General features: G+C 47.6%; 3 protein-coding genes across 8 annotated transcripts in view; 1 reads left to right on the top strand and 2 right to left on the bottom strand.

Annotated features, from left to right (window-relative positions):
* The first annotated feature begins 1881 nt into the window (after positions 1-1881).
* LOC101172805 (putative claudin-24) lies at positions 1882-3641 on the top strand. The gene has a single exon (XM_004068405.4). The coding sequence runs from the start codon at positions 2609-2611 to the stop codon at positions 3290-3292; it is 684 nt and encodes a 227-aa protein (XP_004068453.1). The 5' UTR covers positions 1882-2608; the 3' UTR covers positions 3293-3641.
* Positions 3642-10668: 7027 nt separating this feature from the next.
* LOC101172570 (claudin-34) lies at positions 10669-12609 on the bottom strand. Its single transcript, XM_004068404.3, has 2 exons — positions 12457-12609; positions 10669-11601 (listed from the first exon to the last, which is right to left on the bottom strand). Exon 2 carries the CDS (start codon positions 11564-11566, stop codon positions 10817-10819), a length of 750 nt encoding a protein of 249 aa, XP_004068452.1. The 5' UTR covers positions 11567-11601; positions 12457-12609; the 3' UTR covers positions 10669-10816.
* Positions 12610-12714: 105 nt separating this feature from the next.
* LOC101172321 (protein Shroom2) overlaps positions 12715-24219 on the bottom strand; it is a 31884-nt gene continuing 20379 nt past the window's right edge. For 4 of the 6 annotated variants that reach the window (XM_020702677.2, XM_020702681.2, XM_020702682.2 and 1 more), the window contains 9 exons: positions 23969-23986; positions 23380-23502; positions 20880-23187; positions 20456-20541; positions 15532-16104; positions 14473-15087; positions 14227-14395; positions 13866-14138; positions 12715-13780 (listed from right to left, as the gene is read on the bottom strand). In XM_020702677.2, the coding sequence (XP_020558336.1) occupies positions 13508-13780; positions 13866-14138; positions 14227-14395; positions 14473-15087; positions 15532-16104; positions 20456-20541; positions 20880-23187; positions 23380-23502; positions 23969-23986 (4438 nt within the window). In that variant the 3' untranslated portion in view covers positions 12715-13507. The remainder of the gene's footprint in view (positions 13781-13865; positions 14139-14226; positions 14396-14472; positions 15088-15531; positions 16105-20455; positions 20542-20879; positions 23188-23379; positions 23503-23968; positions 23987-24219) is intronic. The other 2 variants (XM_020702678.2, XM_011474481.3) reach the window with 1 other exon arrangement.

Here is a 24219-nt window from a genome sequence, read left to right as displayed (position 1 = left end):
TGGGGATTATTCAGGACCCACAAAGTTTAGTTGGAAAACAAACTTTGCATATGAATGTGCCCTTATTTAATGTCTTGTGGTCCTGCACGGTGGTGCAGTGGTTAGCGCTCTTGCCTCACAGCAAGCAGGCCCCTGGTTCAAGTCCCAGCTGGGGGACCTGAAACAGAACATCAATGGGGGACCTTTCTGTGTGGAGTTTGCATGTTCTCCCTGTGCATGCGTAGGTTCTCTCTGTGCGTTCCTCCCACCATCCAAAAAAATGCTTCATAGGTTAATCGGTCACTCTAAATTGTCCAGAGGTGTGAATGTGAGTGTGCATGGCGGTGTGATGTGTGACCCTGCAACAGACTGGCAACCTGTCCAGGGTGTCTCCTGCCTTCGCCAATAAATGGCCGGGATAGTCAGCTACTGCGGTGAGATCCATTTACAAGTGTCGTAGTTTGTGTCCGATGCATTAAAGGCTATCCATTCAAACACGCCGTCTAATTCTGCTGGCATAGGAGGTCGGGATGATCATTATTCTGTTCAGAACAAATGTGCCCAAATTTTTCCAAATGGGATTTTTTTGGGGTCAAAAATAATTGAAAACGTGTTTGTAATGTTGAATTATGTCATCCTCTTTTCATCAAACAGTATATCCAGGACAACACATAAGAGAACACTCTTGTATTTGGCTCCCCTAACAATGAAGACAAATGTCTGGACTGTTTGTCGACGTCAAAGATCTGTGGGTCATAACACCAGAACGCTGCCACATCCATAAAGCTCTCCTTTTGTTCCCCATTTCCTTTGTATCTCCTTGAATGCAGCTTCAATTTTTCTCCAAAGCTCTCCCTTTATTTTCCCTTTCACGGCAATTTTCGCTTTCTCATACGTACAAAGGTGTTCGTGTGCTTTTCAAAAGATTTTTCTTAACAGTAACAATGATTACTGTATTACAGAAAAAAGCCCTATCAAATGTTAGTTAATAATGAATTTGAATGTATTTAATATCCTTTTTTGTTGCAGATGTGCATTTTGTTTAAAGGGTCTTGAGTAAAAATCAAGTTTTGCCAGATACTAAATTCTGGGGTTTCATTCTCTGTGAATCATCAAAATGAAAAAAATGTAAACATTTGATCAGCGTGTGTGTAAAATAAAATAAAGACATCCATCTTTTGAAGCCCCTGGATCCCTTACAGCAAGTTCGAGCAACCACAGGGTTGCTGGAGCCTATCCTCGCTCATGTCAGGCAAAGGCATGGTAAACCCTGGACATGTCGCCAGTCTTTTGCAGGGCGTAGAATATATCCATTTTACTTTTTGAGCTGAATTAGGGAAATAAACCACCTTTATATTATATCTTGCTTTATTAAAAAGTCTTGTGCCGCAGAGAGGAAATACTGAAGTACTGAAGAAGTGGGAGTAGGAAAGCATGTACATAATTGTTTTTAATAAAACAACTTAATAAGTACTGGTAGTTATTTTTGTCAGTGTTTAACAGTGTTTTCATCACATTGACAAGTTCCCAAAACTTGAACTGAAGTCAGGTAGAAATTCATGTTTTAAAAGCGGGTTTTGCCGCCATCTTGTGGTAGCTAAAGGAACTACCACGGCTGTGGTTCCTCATAGGTCCTTTACTTCCTGACAAAAGTCCTAAAACTTCATTTTTTCTGGCATAAATGTTTATATTTCTCTTTCATTTTAGAGAGTTTCACAAGAATCCGTGCTTCTCAGACTGTACGCTCACCAAAAGAGGCTCTTAGATTCCACACGATTCGCATAAATTGCCACTCAGACGTCAGAGCAGGTCAGCTGAGAGCTTTTCTCTGCAGAGGAGGAGGAGTTCTGGCACGCTGGGGGTTTTATCTGTGCATTTTTGTTTGTGTTTTTTGTGTGTAATTTCAGTGTATTTAAGACTGGAAAACATTTAATCATATCACGGCTTTGATCCGAGGCCTCCTACGATCATTTCCCACATGCTTCGCAGAGTTCTTGTGAGGGCACACAATAAGCCGCTCTGTTGTCAGGGTTCAGTCACAAGCTGAGAAAGTGTGACTGTAGGAGCAGTCAGCACAAACAGATGAAGGATTTAAAACAGCAAACATCATCTGGAGGTATGGGATTCGGCTGCCGGTGGATGCGTTTGGTAGTAAAGGGATTTGTAATAAACATCTGTGAGGATTTTGCAGCTGGAATTAGTCGCTTCACGAGTTCATGTCATATTAGTTCTTTAATTTTTTCATATTGTGCAGCAATCTCTCCAACTAAATCCTCCGGATGACCCTGCCGCAGACATCAGGTCACTTTTCCATTTTATAACAGGCAACCATCCTGTCTGGGTTGATGACGTCCCCTGTGGCCTGTGATTTGGGATGTTCTTTGAACTTGTCGAATTTGAAGTCATCAGTGTTTCTTGCCCATTGGCACAGCAGCAGGAGGATCACAAAGGGGCGGGCCCCCTCTCCTTCCCGCCTCAGAAGATGTGTGCTGCTCCGTGTGGGAAGCGTCTGTGAGCTCCGTCCGGGTCCTGAGCCAGAGCGGTCACTTCCAATTATCAGCTGCTTTGTCCCGGCCGGACGTGGAGGGGCCCCTCCACCTGCAGAGCAATCGGAGAAGAGCCCTTGAGCATGCAGGCCGGAGGAGAGCGACAGCTGAGCAGAGGCGCCTGCGCCTTGGAGCTGCTGGGGATGCTGGTCTACATCGGAGCCTGGCTTTGTGCTCTGGCCACCACCATCTCGCCGCAGTGGCTGACCATGTCCACCTCCCTGCTGCCGGTGGAGAGCTACGAGCTCGGCCTGTGGGAGACCTGCGTGGTCCAGGACATCGGAAGCTTGGAGTGCCGAACTTATGACAGCCTGCTGGGGCTCTCCACTGACATCAAGATGGCCCGCATCCTCATGTGCACCACCCTTTGTGTGGGCCTCCTGGGAATTCTGGTGGCCATACCTGGACTCAACTTCTTCAGCAGCTGTGAGGAACTGGGCGCCTCACGAACCAAGAGGACTCTCACCATCACCGGGGGAGTGCTAGGAATGATCTCCGGGGTGATGTGTCTCATCCCTGTCTCCTACATGGCCCATCTAGCCGTCGTCCATTTCTTTGACGATAAAGTGCCTGACGTTGTTCCTCGGTGGGAGTTTGGAGACGCCTTGTTCTGTGGCTGGGTGGCAGGGTTCCTCCTCGTGGTGGCCGGGCTGCTCATGGTCACCTCCTGCTCGTTCTCCCATGGGGAGCGGCAGCCGGCGCCGCCACAGAGATACCAGATGATGAGCGCCGGGGAGGCAGCCGGGAAGCGCTCAGAGTACGTTTAGAGGAGGAATCGCCTGCACAGACACCCACCGCACAGCACCGCCACCTGTAGGAGCGCACCTCAAGCTGCTTTGGCAACGAATGACTTTTCTTCATCCAGATTTAGCATAGTGGCTGCTGTAGAGATGGATGGCTTTGATCACCTGTGCAGCAAAGACCTGCTGTGTTCAGGGGAGGACAGGTTCCTGTTGATTCGTGGCGTCACACATTCTAGGAGAACATCAAGACCTTTCAGCGGAGAACAGTGTTTCCTGTTAGGCTTTTAAAATGCTGTAAATGGTTCTCAATACTAAAGCATGAAGCACAGAGCAGTGTTGGTGTTTTTTATTAAAAGAACAATCCTCCTTTGCTGGTAAATGTCATTTCTGATGGTGTTGGTGAACTGCTGTGGAAAACAGAGCTTCTGGTTTTTTGGTGTGTCTGCGGCGGTGGAAACACAGCTTGAAGCTAATCTCCATCAGATTTCCTGGTCGCTCGCTGAGCTAAGCTGTGTTTAATGAACGCTTTAATGGGCAGTGGGTTCTGTGAAGAATGCAGAACCAGCTGACATAATCACACCAATTTGTCAAGGTCGGAGCGTGTCACCTCCCTCCATAACTGTGGGCGTCATCCGCGCGCACAGGTATGGCGATGGACAAGAGGAGGATGATTTGAGACGCTTCCCAGCTGCTGCAGAGTGAAGTTAATGAGAGATAATGATGTTGTCACATGTCATCCCGAAGGGGCCCTGAGACATGCCGGACCTCACCGTGGTTCTGTTTGGGCCTCCCAGATCCAGAGGAGCACAGATCAGATTGAGAGGCGCCGCCACAGGCAGCAGGGAGACTCCCGTCCCAGACTGAGGGCAGCTATCAGCAGGAAATGAGCTGAAGTCCCAGAAGATGCAAGAAACAACTGGGTGGAGCTGTAGGAGGACGGAAACGAGAAGTCCTCAGCAGGAGGAATGAGGCCCCCTGCATCTACTTTAACCCGTGTGCTATCCTAGGCACTTTAACATTGGGAGTTGGGTCATCTAGACCCACTAGACAGAGCTCTGAGCCTTTTTTCTTCAATGATTTGTGATCTTCACTGGTGTCCATGGATTACATGAAATCTTTCCACCTTTATCCACCTTTGTCATGGTAGGGAGAACAGGTCAATGGAAGGGGGGGGTCATCTAAGATAGCACAAGGGTTAAACACAAAAAAATACCTTAGGGGAAATCATTTGCTTTGTCTTTTTTTTTTGTTGACATCCCACCAAATGATGACAGGTAAACACAGTGTGAAGCGTCAGGACATGCAAGAAGACATGATGGACAGTAAAACTGCACGTTTGGCACATTGACTGTAGATGAGAACTGGACTGAGAGAGCGTGACGTCACCCACAGAAAATGATTTATTTCCGCTGTACAGCCGTCGCCATGTTGGGGCCAGAAATTGTCGGTAAGCGGCGACTGAGCCGAGTCGCTCTGAGTCAACATTTCTATGGCAACCAGTCCCACATATCAGGAGAGAGCTTGATGGAAAGTGGGCTACACGAAATCTGTCAATCAAATGTTTGAAGCATCTGATTGGTCAGTTTATAACTTGAGTAACGTGTGCTACAGAACAAATATCATCAAAAAAAAAGAGCAATCATGTTTATTCTGACAAAAAGAACAACTGGGTCATCTTTTTTATTTCTCTATGGGATCTGACAGCAGTGATGATAAGCCTGAAAAACCTCATTACCCGTCAGCACTGTGTTTCATAGTCTGACATTTGCATGTGGGGAATGTGGATGTCTTCATTTTGAGCACTGAGATCAGGTGTCAGAAGGCCACAGAGGATTCCCGCCATACTTTAACAGCTGAAGACAGGAGAGTCACTCGATAAGCTCCTGCTTCAGTTTTATGTCCTCTGTTTGTGTTTGGTTGGGCTGCTTTGTTTACAGTTTTAGGATGCAGAATGGGAACCAGAGTACAAACCAGCCAACCGAACAATTAAAAACTACTCTTTGTTACATTTTCCCTCCAAAAAACAATATTCATTTTGTGTAAACACACAGACGAAAGCAGAAAGGGTTTTCCTGGATTCCGACACAAAGTTTTTAAGGTAGTTAGAACGATAGAGGTTTGTCTTTGAGTTAGTAGGTGATGCTAACGCCTGGATTATTTGCTGAACTGTTCCTTTTTTCAGTCCAAAAGGCTGATTCAAATGTCTACAATAATACTCCCTCTATAGCTTTTCTGACATGTCAGATCGTTATCTCATAACTTCACTGAAAAAATTAAAAATTAAGCACTTTTTATTGTTAAGGTCCCGCTCTGATCATCATTACAAAAGTCTTCCTGGTGGTCTTTCAGTTTTGATTGTGCCGTTTTAGCCAAAATGAAAATAAAAACCTTTCATTTTCTAGGACATAGTTTCTGCAGTGCGGCAGGAGTTAAGTTGTGGGTTGCTTGTGGGCGGGACTCTTGGTGTGGAGTAAGCCTCCGCCCACTTCCTGTCGCCCATGTGTTTCCATGCTCTCCAGCTAGTGGTGCAGCAAAAATGCCAGATTCCAGCTCAGACGAGGAAAACAAAGACGCACGTGGATCCATTGATCTGCGAGTGGATGCATCAGAATGGAGCAGAGCAGGGAGCCTGTGATGTCACAAACAGGATCTTTTTCAAGCAGCATTTGTTTCCATCTGCTCCTGATTCACAACGATTTGAATACAGAAATACTCAGAAATGTAATCTTGAGGTTAATTTTTTTTAACCCTCTTGACGCCCAAAAGAGCATTAAACCACTTCTGCTCTTAAATTACCCTAATTTGGCATCTACATGAAAGGGAAAACAAACAAAGGATCTTTTCATTTAATGCCGGAAAAACATTTAGGCGTAAAGTGGTCAATATGTGTCCACCATCATCAGAAGAATGCCACAAGTAGGTGTTAAAAACAGCTATTTTTAAAACTGGAGGACTGACTACTCTGCTGCATCACCTGCAGAAATGTTCATAAACTTCAGGAAGAACATTAACGTTTCTGTTTAGGTGCAGATGTGAAAAAACTTCTTCCTGTTTTCAGAAAGGCTGCACATGCAGAGAGAGCCTCACATGTCCTGAAGCTTATCTGATCTTGATAACTGCAGAGGATGATGATGACGGCATTAAGCTCTGCAAATGAAAGTGGACCATTTCATGTGCAAAGGCTCATGGGATCCTGGGTTTTTCAAACCTCTTTCAACGTGTTTAAAATGTATTGAGTTAAATAAACTGTGTGGTTTGATGAAAGTTAGGAAAACTGGAAATGCTTTGTTGGGAAGTGGCGCTATCTTTATCAACAGTGCTGCACTCAGAACTGATAAGGGACTCGGTTCCAGAGATTGTGCAGAGCACAACAGGGCACGACTTGAGTTGAGCTATGAAAACACAAGACGCACTTCGGTTCACTTTTGTCTCAAAGCTCACGTTGACTCGTCCCAGCGTGACGGCAACGCTCTGTTCACGAATGTGAGAAAACACCTGAGTGTTTGCAAAGGGGCACACTCCATTGAGGGCCTTTTGTTTTTGCATGCCGCCTCCAGAGAGGTGCAGAACGTGTGTGTGTGCGCATGCCTTCCTCAGCAACAATCAGCGCAGGCGGCCCCCTCTCCATGCTCACATGCCTGCTCTCTGCAGCCTCCTACGTTGGTCACATGTTCGGTGAACCTGACTCACTCCCACCCGCCACACATGAGCCCGTCAGAAGGCCACACCTCGGCACCTTTCATGACGATCATGCAGACAGTTTCAGCAGATTTGTTTCCAAACAGCCTCAGTCCAATACAGCCCAAAGACACATAAACAAAGACGTCAAATGCCCTGAATCAACATTAAAGAAAAAAGACTTTGCATCCACCGATTGCTGTTAAGAAACAACATAAAAAAGTAACAATGTGTCTTTGTGGCAAAGCTTTTATTCTCAAGGGGAAATCTATCCAAAACCGAAGTTACAGAGAATAAAAGTGAAACTTCAGAATAAAAGGCCTTCAGTGAAAACCTCAGGGAGCATCAGCTGAATCTGGAGAGCAGAACTGTGACTCCATGTCAAGGGTTGACAGGCTTTAGTACGGTGGCCGAGAGGTGCAAGACATGCTTACATTTAAGATACAGCAACAGCAAATCCCAGTACAAATGAACAAATCACGAAACACAACATCAAATCATGAAACACAACATCAAATCATGAAACACAACATCAAATCATGAAACACAACAGCAAATCACGAAACACAACATCAAATCACGAAACACAACATCAAATCATGAAACACAACAGCAAATCACGAAACACAACAGCAAATACTGAAACACAACAACAAATCACGAAACACAACATCAAATCACGAAACACAACAGCAAATCATGAAACAGATCAACAAATCACGAAACACAACAGCAAATACTGAAAGACAACAGCAAATCATGAAACACAACAGCAAATCACGAAACACAACAGCAAATACTGAAACACAACAGCAAATCACGAGACACAACAGCAAATCACGAAACACAACAGCAAATACTGAGAGAGCTAGAGTGGTCTTAACGGAGAGGGAATACCCTTAATACCGGAAAAGCAAAAACTTTACCTTGATAAACGTTGTTGTAATTTCTATTGTAGTAATACAATTGAAGAAATGCTTTTGGACTGTCTCATTTATTGAAAATGTCCACATAAAAAAGACAGTAATAAGTAAATGTAAAAAATAATACACAATTAGTTTTATATTACGTCACTTCCGGGATTCAGGACATTCCGTTTCAGTTAGACGCCGTTTCTCCGCTTTCCTTGTTGTGTTTCTGGATTTGTTCATTTGTATCGAGATTGTTTTTGTAATTCAGTATTTGTTAGTTTTCACGCGTAATTGCTTTTGTGTTTCAGGACTCTGTCATTTGTTCCGTGGTTTGCTGTTGTGTTTCAGTATTTGCTATTGTGTTTCTTGATTTGCTGTTGTGTTTCGTGATTTGCTGTTGTGTTTCAGTATTTGCTGTTGTGTTTCATGATTTGCTGTTGTGTTTCAGTATTTGCTGTTGTGTTTCGTGATTTGCTGTTGTGTTTCCGTATTTGTTGATTTGTTTCATGATTTGTTGATCTGTTTCATGATTTGCTGTTGTGTTTCGTGATTTGCAGTTGTGTTTCTGTATGTGTTGATCTGTTTCATGATTTGCTGTTGTGTTTCGTGATTTGCAGTTGTGTTTCTGTATGTGTTGATCTGTTTCATGATTTGCTGTTGTGTTTCGTGATTTGCAGTTGTGTTTCAGTATTTGCTATTGTGTTTCTTGATTTGCTGTTGTGTTTCGTGATTTGCTGTTGTGTTTCAGTATGTGTTGATCTGTTTCATGATTTGCTGTTGTGTTTCGTGATTTGCTGTTGTGTTTCGTGATTTGCTGTTGTGTTTCTGTATGTGTTGATCTGTTTCATGATTTGCTGTTGTGTTTCGTGATTTGCAGTTGTGTTTCAGTATTTGCTATTGTGTTTCTTGATTTGCTGTTGTGTTTCGTGATTTGCTGTTGTGTTTCAGTATTTGCTGTTGTGTTTCGTGATTTGCAGTTGTGTTTCAGTATTTGCTGTTGTGTTTCATGATATGCTGTTGTGTTTCAGTATTTGCTGTTGTGTTTCGTGATTTGCAGTTGTGTTTCCGTATTTATTGATCTGTTTCATGATTTGCTGTTGTGTTTCAGTATTTGCTGTTGTGTTTCGTGATTTGCAGTTGTGTTTCCGTATTTGTTGATCTGTTTCATGATTTGCTGTTGTGTTTCAGTATTTGCTGTTGTGTTTCAGTATTTGCTGTTGTGTTTCATGATTTGCTGTTGTGTTTCAGTATTTGCTGTTGTGTTTCAGTATTTGCTGTTGTATTTCGTGATTTGCTGTTGTGTTTCCGTATTTGTTGATCTGTTTCATGATTTGCTGTTGTGTTTCGTGATTTGCTGTTGTGTTTCCATATTTGTTGATCTGTTTCATGATTTGCTGTTGTGTTTCGTGATTTGCTGTTGTGTTTCCATATTTGTTGATCTGTTTCATGATTTGCTGTTGTGTTTCGTGATTTGCAGTTGTGTTTCCGTATTTGTTGATCTGTTTCATGATTTGCTGTTGTGTTTCAGTATTTGCTGTTGTGTTTCATGATTTGCTGTTGTGTTTCAGTATTTGCTGTTGTGTTTCATGATTTGCTGTTGTGTTTCAGTATTTGCTGTTGTGTTTCAGTATTTGCTGTTGTGTTTCGTGATTTGCTGTTGTGTTTCATGATTTGCTGTTGTGTTTCGTGATTTGCAGTTGTGTTTCGTGATTTGCTGTTGTGTTTCATGATTTGCTGTTGTGTTTTGTGATTTGTTCATTTGTACTGGGATTTGCTGTTGCTGTATCTTAAATGTAAGCGTGTCTTGCACCTCTCGGCAACCGTACTTTAGTAAGACTAGACCTTTTCTGCCAAACATCATTTTCCACGCATGGGTATTTCTGGCGCCCCCACGTGGCAATAAAGGTCGGACCAGGTAAAAGTGTGGATTTTGAGCAACAGGTTTCTTTACAGACTCCCTCCGATTAAAAAAAAAAGTTTTTTGTGTGTTTTTAACATCTTTTTGTGAAGTTTTTCTGATGATAGAGAAAATAAGGAAAAGTAATCTTAAAATTGCATTTCTGAGTATTTCTTTATTCAAATTATTGTGAATCAGGAGCAGACGAAAAATTCTGTTTGAAAAACAAAAAACAAGAAAAAAACACATTTGTGATGCAGAAAACATGTGGACCACAAGCTCCCTGCTCTGCTCCATTCTGATGCATCCACTGTCAGACAAACAGAAATCTGGATCTAAGCTGTTCGGCTGGATGGCGCCGACATTCCTCGCCACCGTTAGCGTGGTGTGAGCGGCTGGAAGCTAGCAGGAGAGCAAGTGAACAGAGAGCTTTCAGCAACAGGGTGGGAACCAATAGTTCTGCCCACAACTCAGAGGTGATTTCTCATGATTTACTGTCGCTCTGCAGAAACTATGTCCTAGAAAACAGTAGTTTATTTTTCTTCCAAATTTGGCTAAAACTGGTATAACCCTTGTGCTATCCTAGGTACTTTAACGTTGGGAATTGGGTCATCTAGACCCACTAGACAGTGCTCTGAACCTTTTTTCTTCAATGATTTGTGATCTTCACTGGTGTCCATGGATTACATGAAATCTTTCCACCTTTATCCACCTTTGTCATGGTAGGAATAACACGTCAATGGAAAGGTGGGGTCATCTAAGATAGCTCAAGGGTTAATCATCATTCAAAGACCACTGGGAACGCTTTGAAAATAGATCAAGGGATGATCAGAGTGGGACTTTTTCGTCTTTAGCCCTGAGGAACAAAAGCTTTTAAAATTAAAAGCGTAAAATAAATAAATCAATTTTTTAAATCCTGGTTTGAATCATTTTTATTTTTCAGATAGAGAGCATCATTCTGCTTACGTTGAGACAGTTTGGATTAGGGAACGGACATTTCCTAAATTTGCTCCTAACTCCAGTTTCTGTTGGGGCGTCCATGAAGAGTTCTGCAGAGAGGCATCACAGGGCTTCATCGGCCTCTTCGGTGATGAAAGCAGGATTGTCTGTGCCCTCGCTGACCGCCCTTGATGACCCCGGACTTTGGGAGAGTGTGGTCATCGTCCAGGGTCCATGAAGGGGGTCTGTGGCTTTCTCAGGGGCCTGCCACGCATACCGGTAGCAGAGGAACAGCACCCCGCTTAAAAGCATCATGACGGAGCCGATGATGCCCACGCCGATGGCTGCACCCACGCTCTGCTTGACGGGAGCAGCGGGGAGGTAGAAGTCAGGGGGGAACTCTATGGTGTCGTTTCTGAGCACGGAGCTCATGTTCCACATCAGTGGCACCATGGACGTGGTTGCTGTGAGCAGATACAAGGCCCCCGCTAGGACAAAGACGGCTCGGATGTTGCCTGGTTCCTCCACAGAGAAGTAGGCCCGCCTCATGGCCACGGCAGCACTTATGTTCCCCGCCAGGCCGAAGATGGCAGCCAGGATCATGAGGACCTGAGCCGCGGGGATCTCGGCGGGAACGAAGCCGTCGGAGAAGCGGATGCTCTGACAGGTCTCGGTGCTGGAGAGGACGTGGCTGTAGAAACACGCCCTCCAGATGCCCACCCAGGCCACACCCGAGTTGATGATGGAGGTGTCGGACACGTACCAGAGCCGCCACTCGTTCAGGCCGGCTGTTGCCATGGTGAGGATCCATGCCACCACCCCGGTGAGCAGGCCCAGAAACTGCCAGTGAGCCGTGTGTGTGAGGTGAAACATTCCCGTCAACCCTCAGCAGTGAGCCATCCCTCCCCCTGCAGGAGACACAGGAGCGGGAAAGAGACCGACATTGTTGTTTCTCGCAAAGCAGCCCCACAGCATGATGCTGCCACCCCCGTGCCTTACAATTGAAATAATGCTTTAACGTTTGTCTTCCAAACAGAACATTCATTAATAACCCTTGTGCTATTCTAGGCACTTAACATTGGGAGTTGGGTCATCTAGACCCACTAGACAGTGAGCTGAACCTTTTTTCTTCAATGATTTGTGATCTTCACTGGTGTCCATGGATTACATGAAATCTTTCCACCTTTATCCACCTTTGTCATGGTAGGGAGAACTCGTGAATGGTCATCTCTACCCCATAGGATAGCACAAGGGTTAACTGAGGTATTTTTTCATGCTGTTCTGACATAAATACACATATTTGAGAACCAGGTTTTTTCTTTTATCACAGTGGGATTTGTACAAAGCTGGACCTCAGTGTACAACAGATCATCTCCTTTTAGAGTACAGAAACAACAACACAACGGCTGAAGGAGTCATCATCCTTCCTGTCCTGTGATTATGTCGCATTCTCAAGTATAACTAATGCTTTCATCATCTGATATAAATCTAGATCTGCATATTATCAACAAATCAGGTTTGACAAATCTTCCCAAAATGTTATTTATGTGATTTTTAAAGTACAATATGAAATGGATTCATCTGCTTTCATGAAACAGGACCTGGACTCCTGTTGAGCTCTTGTTTAAATGTTGGAAGCTTTTTTCAGGAAATACATTTTCATTTCAAGCAGGAACTTCCTACAAATCACTTCTAAACTGATTATTTTTTTCCATCTTTTCGTGTGTGAAAAATTGAATGAATAACTAAAAGGCTTGACTGACCTTAATACTTGTAGAATTCACAGATTCCCTCAGAAAGTAGCGGCTCCTTCACGCATGTTTGCGCAGCAGTGGACTTTTCTTCATAACTCACCTGTACCTGTACCTGCCTCTTCTGGTGTCCATACCTGCTGTGTTATCGGGGGTGTGGCGGGGTTAATGATCAAACCCGAGGAAAAGTCCTTCAAACTTTACTGCATTCGAGTGGTAAACAGGAAGGGAAGGAGGAGTGGAAGAAGTCCAACTGAACGCCACCATTTCATCCAATTTGTTTGTTTTATTATCACATTTGGCAGCAAAAATAAACCGTTTTTGGGCTTAAAATGAAAATAAAAGTTGCAGCCTTTCTAACAAAAATGTTGAAATGATCCCAAGTTGAAGTACAGAAATGTTTTTGTGTCAAACATGACGAGAGCAAAGTCGAGCAAAGACGTTGAAGAGAAACTACACGGGCGAGAGCCGAGGCTGGTCGTGTGGGCGGTTCCTGAAGCTCCTCAGATCCCCCTGGACCTCCAGGTCTGAACGAGGAGAGCTCCTCCTGTTCGGTCAAGCTGATCAAGGGCTCTTAAAAGGAGCCTGCACCTCCTCTGCCCACAGAAATGCTCACCCAGCTGGAGCGGCCGCACGCCTCCTTTAAGTCCTCAGTGCAGAGAAAATGTTTCTTCAGTGAGGAGGCGAGGACAAGAGCGCGCTCAGAAAAAGGCCACCGGGTTCTACGTTCCTCAAAGAAATATTTTTACAGACCACATGATAAATGTTGATATCATTAAGCAAAATAGTGATAAATAGCTGTGCCTGTTGGCACGTGATGCACGTCAGGCCGCATGTCCGCACGCCGTCCACCTCTGAGTGGACTCAGAAGGCTAAAATAAATTACTAGAAAACAAACGTGGAACAAAATAAAAAGTGGTTGCTTTTTTCTTTTACGAAAAAGGGAGTTTTTTTTCTTCAAAAATGCTGTTTAGAAAAGTGTGTTTGATGGCAGTTCAAGTAAACAAAACGCCTCCACTGGCCCTCTGCCTCCCCCTGCTGGTCACAGAGCTCAGGTGCGTCTTCACAAAGCCAGCCTCTGCTCGATGGGAAGGCTGTCAATCAGGCACTTCAGCTGCTCCTCCCCCAGTTTGATCTTGTCCTCCAGTTTGCGCTGCTCGATGATCAGGGCGGACTTCATCTTCACAAAGTGCTCATAGTCCATGAGGCCGTCGTCCTCGAGGTAATTCGCCAGGATCTCATAAACCACACGCTCTCTGCGGTCCAGGTTCTCCTTCAGCTCCTTTGCATCCTCGTGCTGCCGGATCAACAGCTTCCTTTTCTCTATCAGTGTACGCTGGGGGAAGGAGGAGAACGTCAGTTTGACAGGAACCCCCCCCGAGGGAGGTTATTTGTGGGCGTTCTGAGAGCTCCTCACTCACCCTCTCCTCCGCAGTGGCGTCCTCTTCCAGGCTGTTGAGGGCGTTTTCCACTCTGGCTAGGCGCCCAGACAGTGACAGCAGCAGGCTCACCACCTTGTCCAAGTCTCCGACAAACATCCGGAATTTGTCCAGCTCGTTGGGCTTGCAGACCTGCTGGACTCTGACCTCCACCTCCTCTCCCAGGGCGTTGTTGTCCAGGATGTCCTCCTGAAGGCTCTCCCTGGCTTCTCGCAGCACCTGCAGCTTCTTGCTTAGGCTGTCAATGAGCTCTTGCTGCGCGACAAACAGGAAAACCGTTAAAGGAAAGCGGCAAAAAAACAGTCTGTTGGAGATGCAGGAGGAAGATAGAAGTTTTCAGTGCCTTCTTGTTGGCTAAATCGATGTCCAGCTCGTCCTCGGAGTCCTCCTCTTCCTCGTGCTGCTGCATGTCCTTCATCTTAATAAGGAGCTCGGCTTTGGGAGCAGATGTGCTGTAATAGGTGGAGCTGGTCACCATGGTGACGGCTGCCGCCACGTCGTCCTTCTTCTCCCTGAAATGAGAGTTGGAGCGCGTCCTTCAGCTGAAAGTATGCGTAGACGCACGTCAGACCTCGAGGGGAAACCTTACCTCTCCTCGGCGGGTCGAGGGTTTGTCTGCTTGCTGTGCACCTTCCTGCGCATGTGAGCTTCTTCCACCAGCTGCTCGCCTTCGGGAAAGAGCCCCTCCATCAGGTCCATGGTAGTCCTCATCTTGCTCTGATCCAGAATTTCAGCAAGGGATTTGTCCTTCCCCATGATGTCCCGGGCCAGCTCCTCTCTCTTCTGCTCCTCCTGGATTCCTGCTGTGGTTCCGACTGGCTCATCTGCGGGTGGCGGCGGCGGCGGCAGCGGCAGCTGAACGTCATCTCCGATGGTCATCATGTATGCGACCATCGGTGGCGGCGGCGGCAGCTGGACGTCATCTCCGATGGTCGTCATGTATCCGTCTGTCTCGGGTCTCTGCTGAACCTGGGTCTCCGGGGTTTTATTGCAGTGCCGGCTAAAAGCGCAGAAGTCCGAGTCCTCCGCCAGAGCTCCGAAGCTGCCAACTCTGCCCGCGCCGGGCCCCCCAGCTTCGACGTGCACGAGCTCACTCTGCTGCAAAAACGGGGAGTGCTCCTTCTCCGCGGTTCCCTCCGAGTGGACGATCCTGATGGGAACTCGTCTGGCCGCGGAGCTCTGGTTCTGGATCACGGGGACCGACCTGAAACGGCAGAAAACACAGAAAATCCAGTTCAGAATAGATCCTTCCAGGCAGAATTCCCTTTTCATTCCATGGTGGCAGCGGAGAGTTTTTCCATGCCCGGTCTTCTGGAATATCAGAGCCATCTGGACTCCTCCCACCCTTTGGTTTGGACCAGCTGTAACAATCCTCCTGAAGCGTCTAGAGTTCACAGATGATATCCATTCCTTTTCAGTGGAGAAAAAAAAGGAGCCGGGCCTTTCTGAGTCACATTTTTAAACATTTGGAAGAACTCTGAGGTGCTGGTGGTTTAGAAATGCAGAAGATCTCTAAATTACAGAGGCTTGATAACGCTCACATGTTGATTCCACCGAGCCGCTGACTCAATAAGCTCCTCTGTCCATGTGACACAAATACGAAGCAAGAAAAACCCCAAACAAATCTCTGAAGACACAAAGGCTTTACCTGTCTGAGTCCTCCTGGGGAAACGGGACGGGAGGCTTGTCACTGAGTCTCTGCGGGGAGAACTGTGGAGAAGGAGTGCGCCGCCTCTCCATGCCGGACAGCCCCGAAGATCTGTAGGAGGAAGCCGGAGGAGAGGAGGCGGGCGGGGGACTGGGTTTTGATGGATGATGTACTGCCCCTTGTCCTTTGTCCACGAGTCCTCTGCCCTGCTCAGAATCTCCCCTTACAGCGTGGGTGGGGTGGAGGGAGGAGCTGGGCTGGGCGGTGGGAGATCGGCAGAAGGAGACCTCACTCAGAGAACCTGTGAGGGACTCGCAGGAGGCCGGCTCTGGGCTTGCAGCAGGGGGGAGCGTCTCCGGCGCAGAGGGCTTCCTCCCGGCTGTGTGGCTGCGCTCATCAGACTGGGAGGGGCCGGACTCGGCGGCGCTGTGGGAGAAAGACGTGGGTCTGTGGCTGAGGGCGGCAGGAGCAGCTCCCTGTCTGCTGTCCAGATTGGCTCCTGTCATGGGCGGGGCCAGTGGCGGCGAGTCGTTTTTGAACTCGGCTGGGTTTTCTTCGCCGTCACCTGAAAACCTGAGGAAGACAACAGAATCTTTTAATGACACGGCCGGGCAGCGGGGGCTATCATCTGCAGCTCCTCCAATAACACGCTGCAGCACAGCGGCTCCTTCATTTCCCAGCAGCCACTGTGATTATGCCACTTCGGCGAGACCCACGTCTGCCGCGGCTCTCCCTCCTGCTCAGCGCTCGGCTGGCCGTCTGAAGGGAGGGGGAAGCCGCCTGAACTCTTTCACTGCAAAGTTAGACGAGGAGGTCTGGAGGAGAGGAGTCATGAGGAGCTGCTGGAGGCGGAGCCTGTGAGGGCGTCCATGAATCCTCTGATCCTAACTCACTTAGAGGTCACGCAGCTTCGCTTAACGCTGCTGCAGCCGAAGAGATGCAGACGCAGCGACACTCACACCTCCAGCCGCCAAGCGGCTCCTCAGCGGAGGATCCATGATGCTCAACGCACGACACACACTGCACTAATGCGCTTTGCAGAGTCAACACACACACACACACAAACAAGCAAACGCTCGAATGCCCCACACGCACACACCTGACACACCTAAACATGCACACACACTTAAACACAATCACACATCTAACCACAAACATACACACACACTCACACACCAACATACAGGCACACACACCCAAACACAAGCACACATCTAACCACAAACATACACACACACTCACACACCAACATACAGGCACACACACCCAAACACAAGCACACACCTAAACACAAACATACACACACACTCACTCACCAACATACACGCACGCACACACCCAAACACAAGCACACACCTAAACACAAACATACACACACACTCACACACCAGCATACACGCACACACACACCTAAACACAAGCACACATCTAACCACAAACATACACACACACTCACACACCAACATACAGGCACACACACCCAAACACAAGCACACACCTAAACACAAACATACACACACACTCACTCACCAACATACACGCACACACACACCCAAACACAAGCACACACCTAAACACAAACATACACACACACACTCACTCACCAACATACACGCACACACACACCCAAACACAAGCACACACCTAAACACAAACATACACACACACACTCACTCACCAACATACACGCACACACACACCCAAACACAAGCACACACCTAAACACAAACATACACACACACTCACACACCAGCATACACGCACACACACACCTAAACACAAGCACACATCTAACCACAAACATACACACACACTCACACACCAACATACAGGCACACACACCCAAACACAAGCACACACCTAAACACAAACATACACACACACTCACTCACCAACATACACGCACACACACCCAAACACAAGCACACACCTAAACACAAACATACACACACACTCACTCACCAACATACACGCACACACACACCCAAACACAAGCACACACCTAAACACAAACATACACACACACTCACACACCAGCATACACGCACACACACACCTAAACACAAGCACACATCTAACCACAAACATACACACACACTCACACACCAACATACAGGCACACACACCCAAACACAAGCACACACCTAAACACAAACATACACACACACACACTCACACACCAACATACACGCACACACACACCCAAACACAAGCACACACCTAAACACAAACATACACACACGCACACACACACCAACATACACGCACACACACACCCAAACACAAGCACACACCTAAACACAAACATACACACACGCACACACACCAACATACACGCACGCACACACACCTAAACATGTACACACACTTAAACCCAAGCACACACCTAAACACAAGCATACACACACACACCTAAACATGCACACACACCTAAACACGAGCATAAACACACACTCACACACCAACGTCCACGCACACTCACCTGAACACAAGCATACACACCCACACCAACATTCTCACACACACACACTCAAGGTGGGTGAAATTTGAGATTATGGATCCCACAAGGGTATAAAAACACACACATTCACACATATATAAACACACACGTCCCCGGACACACAAAACTAAGCACATACGTACATACACATACATAAACCAACACCCTGACACAAACATACGCATGCCTACTCTCATGCACCCACAAACGCCACACAAAGACACACACCACGCTCACACGCACACACATCAGCTGTTGAATGGAGAGTGAGTTGTGTGTTACTGGAAGTCAAATAAGTCTAACAGAGCTGGAAAAGTACCACACTGATCCAACTGTTTCAGCGACAGATAATTAGGTCATTTGGCTTCATGGAAGCTCTGAAGGAGCAGGTTTTTCCATCAACGGCAATGCTTCAGGCGTACGCCACGACAAGACGACCGGGATTCGAACCCGGAGCTTCAGGCAGCCCTGGGCTCTTCCTGTCAGAGTCCAGACCAGCGACTGCGAAAGAGGCCGACGTGACTCATGGGGCTGAAATGGGCGGATCTGAATTTCAGCCTCGTGGTCGACCTCTTCCTGGCTGCATATGACATCACCTAAACCTGCCCACTTTAAAAATGAGCAGACCAGCCTGACAGCTGTTGGAGCACGCCCAGTAAGACTGAAGATCCACCCATCATCTACCAATCCATGGACAACGCCTCACTTTGACGTCAAAATGTGTTTGGCCGTGGCGTGTGCACGTTTGATTGTTTTTTTATTTTACAAATGTTGTCAATGTGGAGTTAATTTGAAAGTTTCTGATCATTTATTCATGCAAATCATGAGAGAAAACGATTGTTTTTGTACTTCCTTTAATTAGTTATATTGTTTAGCTTTTAATATGTTTATAATAAAAGCATTTTGTTGTTTTTTGAACATGTACATTTTGGAAGTGAAAGAAACAAAAAAAATCTCAAACGTTGCCAGAGTTTAGCAGCTATTAGAGGTCAGATGTTTGAGGTTTGATCCATGTGTGTCTACGGTCTTTAACACGGGATGTGAATGGAAAGACCTTTGACCTTCTGATTAGAGCGACCCCACAGTGGTTCTATGCAGAAAAGGAAGCAGACGTGACTGCTTTGACGCTTCAGCGAGACTCCATTTATGCTTCAATTATTTAGGCTGTAAGTATGAGATTGTAAACATTTTCAAGAGCAAAAAATAGAAAGTAAATCTGCTTAAAATCAGCTGCGTCCCGAGTGTACCCCCCCCCCCCACTGAACCTCATGTACCGTGTTGTCGTGTGAATATGTGCTTTTGTGTTTAAATGGTTTAAATGTATGGACTTTTTTTAGTCGCCAACAAAGTTTCTGCTGTCTGATCTTGTTCGGGTTGGACTGGGATGTGATTTCGTGTGTCAGTGTAAAAGCTGCACATGTGACAAAAAAAGCTTCTGATTCTGATTCTAAAAAACCTTCAGAAATCCGTCAAACTACAACTTCATTCTTCTCTAAAATGTTACAAAGAGGTGAGGGGTTTTATCAACTCGCTGCTAGGGATGTTTGAATCAGATCCTTTCATTGAAACCCTTTGGCTCTCTTGATTTGCGGGCTCCAGAGGCAGGGAAGTCCTCTTTTACCTGTTGGAGCCCACACCTGAAGACGGATCGTTTAAACACCCAAAACAAACGTCTCCCAAACAGTCATTTAGGCTTAGAGCGATCTGCCGAGTGTTTCACGAATGCTTTCAGGCATTTTCCACACACAAAGACAAAATCAGCCCAGCTCTTGGAGACACTGTGGGCCTTGTTACTGTATATGTGGGAAGTCATCAGCATGTTTAGGAAGGTGAAGCCTCACCCCTACCTTTTGAGGAATGTGCCCAAAACAAAAAAGCAAAACAGAAGCTACAGAAACTTCGGTTTAAACTCTGATGACGTGAATGTCTGCGTAAGATTTTAGGGTCATCCTCAGACATTTTATACAAATGTCAGGGAGAGATGTGAGAGGAACTGTGAGAAACACAAACATTTGATTGGGGAGACTGTCTGCCTACAGGATGCCCTCATGACCTCGGGGAGGGGGAGTGCACAGAATTCCAAGAGAGAAACACTTCCCCAGAGCAGCGCATGTTCAGAGGCATCGCCCACGGCAACAGGCCACACGAAGCTGCCGCTGTGCCCGGCGTTCCTCCGCCGGCTCACAGCAGGCTCCGCTTACAGAGCAGGAGCCGCCTGACAGCACATCCAGAGCTCATAATGAGTCCATGACCAGGATGTTGGTGCGAGAGCACCAATTAAGACCAAAAACTGTATTTAATAACTGCTTTCTGCCCTCTCATCAAATTACAAAAACTCAATAGAGAGAAAAACAAGACGTTTGTATTGAATGGAAGACGTGTCCCTGTTATTATTCCAGTCTGTCCCATCACAGAAACACTCACCCCGACTCAGCAGGAAGCGCCTCGGCCGCTCCGCCTTCCGTCTGATAATATCTTGCGTCCGACTGTCCTGCAGGAACTGGAATCTTCTGCAAAACAAGGTTGAGCAAACACAGAAGCACTTAAGTGAAAAGGTTCCAGCCGGAGACCGGAGCTAAAGTGCCTCTGAGTCTCCACCGCCCGACTCAGGTGGCAGCTTCCTGGTTTCTTCTCTCTGCTGAAAAGATGCTGCCCTCTTTGTTAAGCTGAGGGTGTGTCCTTATGTACACATTTAGATTAATATTTGTCTTGGCAATTCCCTTTGTTACTCTAATTGCACTCCTTAATGAAAGGAGGAGCCACAGGCAGTGGCAAAAGTTACCAACAAAAAAAAAAGTGCTTTTTGGTTTTCTTTGTTGATAAAAGTTAGACAAAGTTTGGGCCTCACCTGACCGTAGATGTGTGCTGAAGGAGACGATCGGGATCTCTCATGGAAGCATGTCTTGTCGCTGTCCTCAGGTGTCGAATCTACGATGTTATCGGCTGAGTGGTACCGTCCAGAAGGTTTCTTTTCTGGAGCTTTCCTCTGTTTGCTCCACCTGGCCTCGTACTCCGCAAACGTGCCCAGTCTCTGATTGTCGTAGGCGGACGGTGCGTGGTGAGGAGCTCCTTCAGCCGTTTCAGAGCGCGCTCCACCTCTCAGAGTGTCCTCCGCTGCACTGTGAGGGGCAACATTCCTGCCCCGGATCTTGTCGTGGCTTTGAACGGGCACCTGCTTGCAGAAGGGTTCTGCGCTTGTCAGCTCCTGTTGGTTCCCTGGAGAGCTTGTGTTTCCTGAGGGGTCTTGGTCAACACCAACTTCATGGATTTTGTCTGGTTCAGAGAAACATCGGACCTTCTTTTCTGCAGTGAAACGTTTCCGGCCTCCAATGCGTGAGACCTGACCACTGGAAAGTCCAGAATTACCGGTTCCTTGCTGGTTCAGAACGGGGTCGACATTCTTATGCACTGAGGAGGGATGGTTGGCTTCTTTAGAGAGCTCCAGTAAAACAGGCTCCAGGTCTCTCCTCCTGAAGGAGGTGGCTTTAAGGACCTTTTCTTGTACTTCCTTGAGATGATCCTTGTATGTGTTAGAGAAGGACCCCTCTGCAGAGGTAGAGCTTTGCGCAGACCTCCACTCTTCTGGATCCGCCCGCGGTTCAGGCTCGGCCTTCGGTTCAGCATCCGGCAGGGCAGCCGCACTCCGGCTCTTCTGCATCCTCGCCCTCCTTGTCTGTATTTCGTTTCTCAAAGTGGTGGCGAAGCGGTTGCTGCGCGCCATCTGCTGGGTCTCAAGGGCCTCCTCAGAGCTGCCACCCACGGCGTGGTCCTGGCGGGCCGTGGCGCACACGGAAAGTGAGTGAAGCATCGGGGTCGTCTGAGGGGAGATCTTGTTGGTGGCGGGGATGGGCTGTCTGACCTCCTGGGACGTTTCTCTGAGCTGAGGAGGGAGAGACCTCCTCTGCTCAGGGGCATATTGCGGCTCTGCAGTCTGTGTGTTTGGCCCTCTTTGGACCCCCCCATCCCCCCAGCTCATTTTCCGTCCAGAGGGTTCTGGTGCAGCGGTTACCTGATGCTTTCCGTGCGCAGCATTGTCTTCAGAGCGTGGGGAGTGTTGGGGCAGATGATGCCTGGCTTTGGGGGCTGCCTGCGGGCTGGTGGAGCGCCGCTCCTGTGGCAGACCTGCGGCGCTTCCTCTGACTTCCGGTATTCCAGACAGAGACGGGTGGTTAGGATGTGTGCCGTGGCTTGTGGTGATGCAGTAGTAGCGGCTCGGCCCTCCGCTCTCGTGGTCGGTGGCTGCAGAGGAAAGGTTGCTGCTCAGGCTCCATCTCTGGTTCTGGCTTAGATGCTGTGCGGAGCTGTGTGTGGGCAGGTCCTGCAGGCTGCTGTGGTAACCGCCGACACTCTGCGTCTTTGAGGCGGGTGGGGTCCAGGGCTGGGGGAAGTAGGCGCTTTTGTCACTGTGGTGCGGTTGCTGGAAGGGCTGGCTGGCCCCGTGACCATGGTGAGCATCACTGCCGGAGAGCGAAGACGGCTTGTTTGGGCTGAACGCGGCGTGGGTGCTTTTATCGGTGGAGGTGAGAATGTTTCTGCTATCGTTCTTCAGGGAAATGCTGTGGCTGCGCAGATTTTTCAGAGCCCTGCAGTGTGACTCGAGTCCTTCGGGGGGAGCTGTGACAAGTCCCCTTTCGTGAGCTTTAGCTGCTGCAAAGCTGTTGCTGCGTGCAGGCGGAGGAGGCGGCGGGGGAGACGTGGACGCCGCCTTCTTTTTCTCAGGCACGTTCCACACCGGCCCAAAGCTGATTCTGCTCGAGGTGGAATGTCGGGAGCCGGCCGGGTCCTCGGTTGGCAGACCGTCGTGACCCGGACCAACCCCTGGCATCTGGAAGTACGGGAGCCTGTCCTCAAGTTTGACTCCATCAGCAGCCGCTCCCTGGCCCCGCCTTCCTCCCGCATCCCACTGAGTCACTTTGTAAAGCATGTTCTCGGTGGAGGCGGCGTTGCTTTTCGACAGCGTGTAGTCCGGCGTGCTGGAGCTGGTGGAGAAGGAGCTGTAGGCCGAGTCCCGTTTTCCTCCTCCGAGGTGCTCCATGCTGTTGTTAGACTGAGAAACATGCTCTAGACTGTCCATGCTCCCCAGAGAGCTGAACTGGTCGGACGCTCTGCACAGGTTCGTCTGCTCCCAGCCTCCAGAGAGATCATTATCGGACGAGCTGCGGGACGAGGAAAATGAAGAATCAAGCAAACACAAACTAAAGCTTGCTTTTAGGTTGAAGGCAAAGGACAGTCCAGCTGGAATGTCAACTTTGATTTAATTTACATTTTGTGTTCACATGAAGGGCAAAAGTTCTTCTCGCCCAAACATTCAGACTGGAGGTCCGGAAACCTCCCGACCCCAGAATTACCTTGCATCATATTTGCAGTGCCAGACAGCTGTGGGCGGAGACTGCGTCTTGCTGGACTCCGATTGGTTTTCATTAAACTTGGTTGAATGCCAGGAGTGAGGCCTGCTTACGGGTTCGTTCCTCCTGCAGAGACGGGCAGAAAACACAGACTAGATCCAAAAAACCCCAGAAGCAGATGAAAACCTGTGTGTGTGTGTGTGTGTGTGTGTGTGTGTGGGTGTGTGTGTGTGTGTGTGTGTGTGCGCATCCATGTATGGGGATGAAACTACAGCTGGTACAGGAAGACAAACGTGGATGAGTGTTATTTTGAACAGCTCCTCTCCCGTTGTGGGGTTCTGAGGTTTAGGAAGGAGGTGGGGTTCACGCCGGACCACACAGAGACAAACAGTCGTGATGGCAGTCACAGTTCACTTGTGGCTGAAACCTGAGGAACCAGGAGACGTGCCAAGCTGCACACTCCACTTTAAAAATGATGAAGAAACAGAAAACTTTGCCTTTAATGGAGTTTATTTTGTAAGCTTTTGGTCCCCCCAACCCCACCCCCAAATCAGATCGTGTGACAGTTTTTAGTACAGCAGAGGAAACGTACCCTTTAAAGCGGTTCTTCCTGAGGCGGCATGGAAGAGAAAAAAATATTTGTGACTTTATTTTCCCATTGAGATGAACACACAACATGAACGACAACACACTGCATGCTGCACATCTAGAACATCTACTGACGTGAACCACAGGATGACGGAGCCGGACATGCTGATGGAGGCAGAGGAATGACATGAACCTGAGAGCTGGGTGTCTACAGGTGGAGGCTAAGCGGGAGGGGAGGGCGAGGAGAGGACGGCA

This window comes from Oryzias latipes, chromosome 4, assembly GCF_002234675.1.
Source record: "Oryzias latipes chromosome 4, ASM223467v1".
Classification (NCBI taxonomy): domain Eukaryota; kingdom Metazoa; phylum Chordata; class Actinopteri; order Beloniformes; family Adrianichthyidae; genus Oryzias; species Oryzias latipes.
The sequence above is the reverse complement of the archived record's forward strand: the minus strand, read 5'-3'. Positions and strand labels throughout refer to the sequence as shown.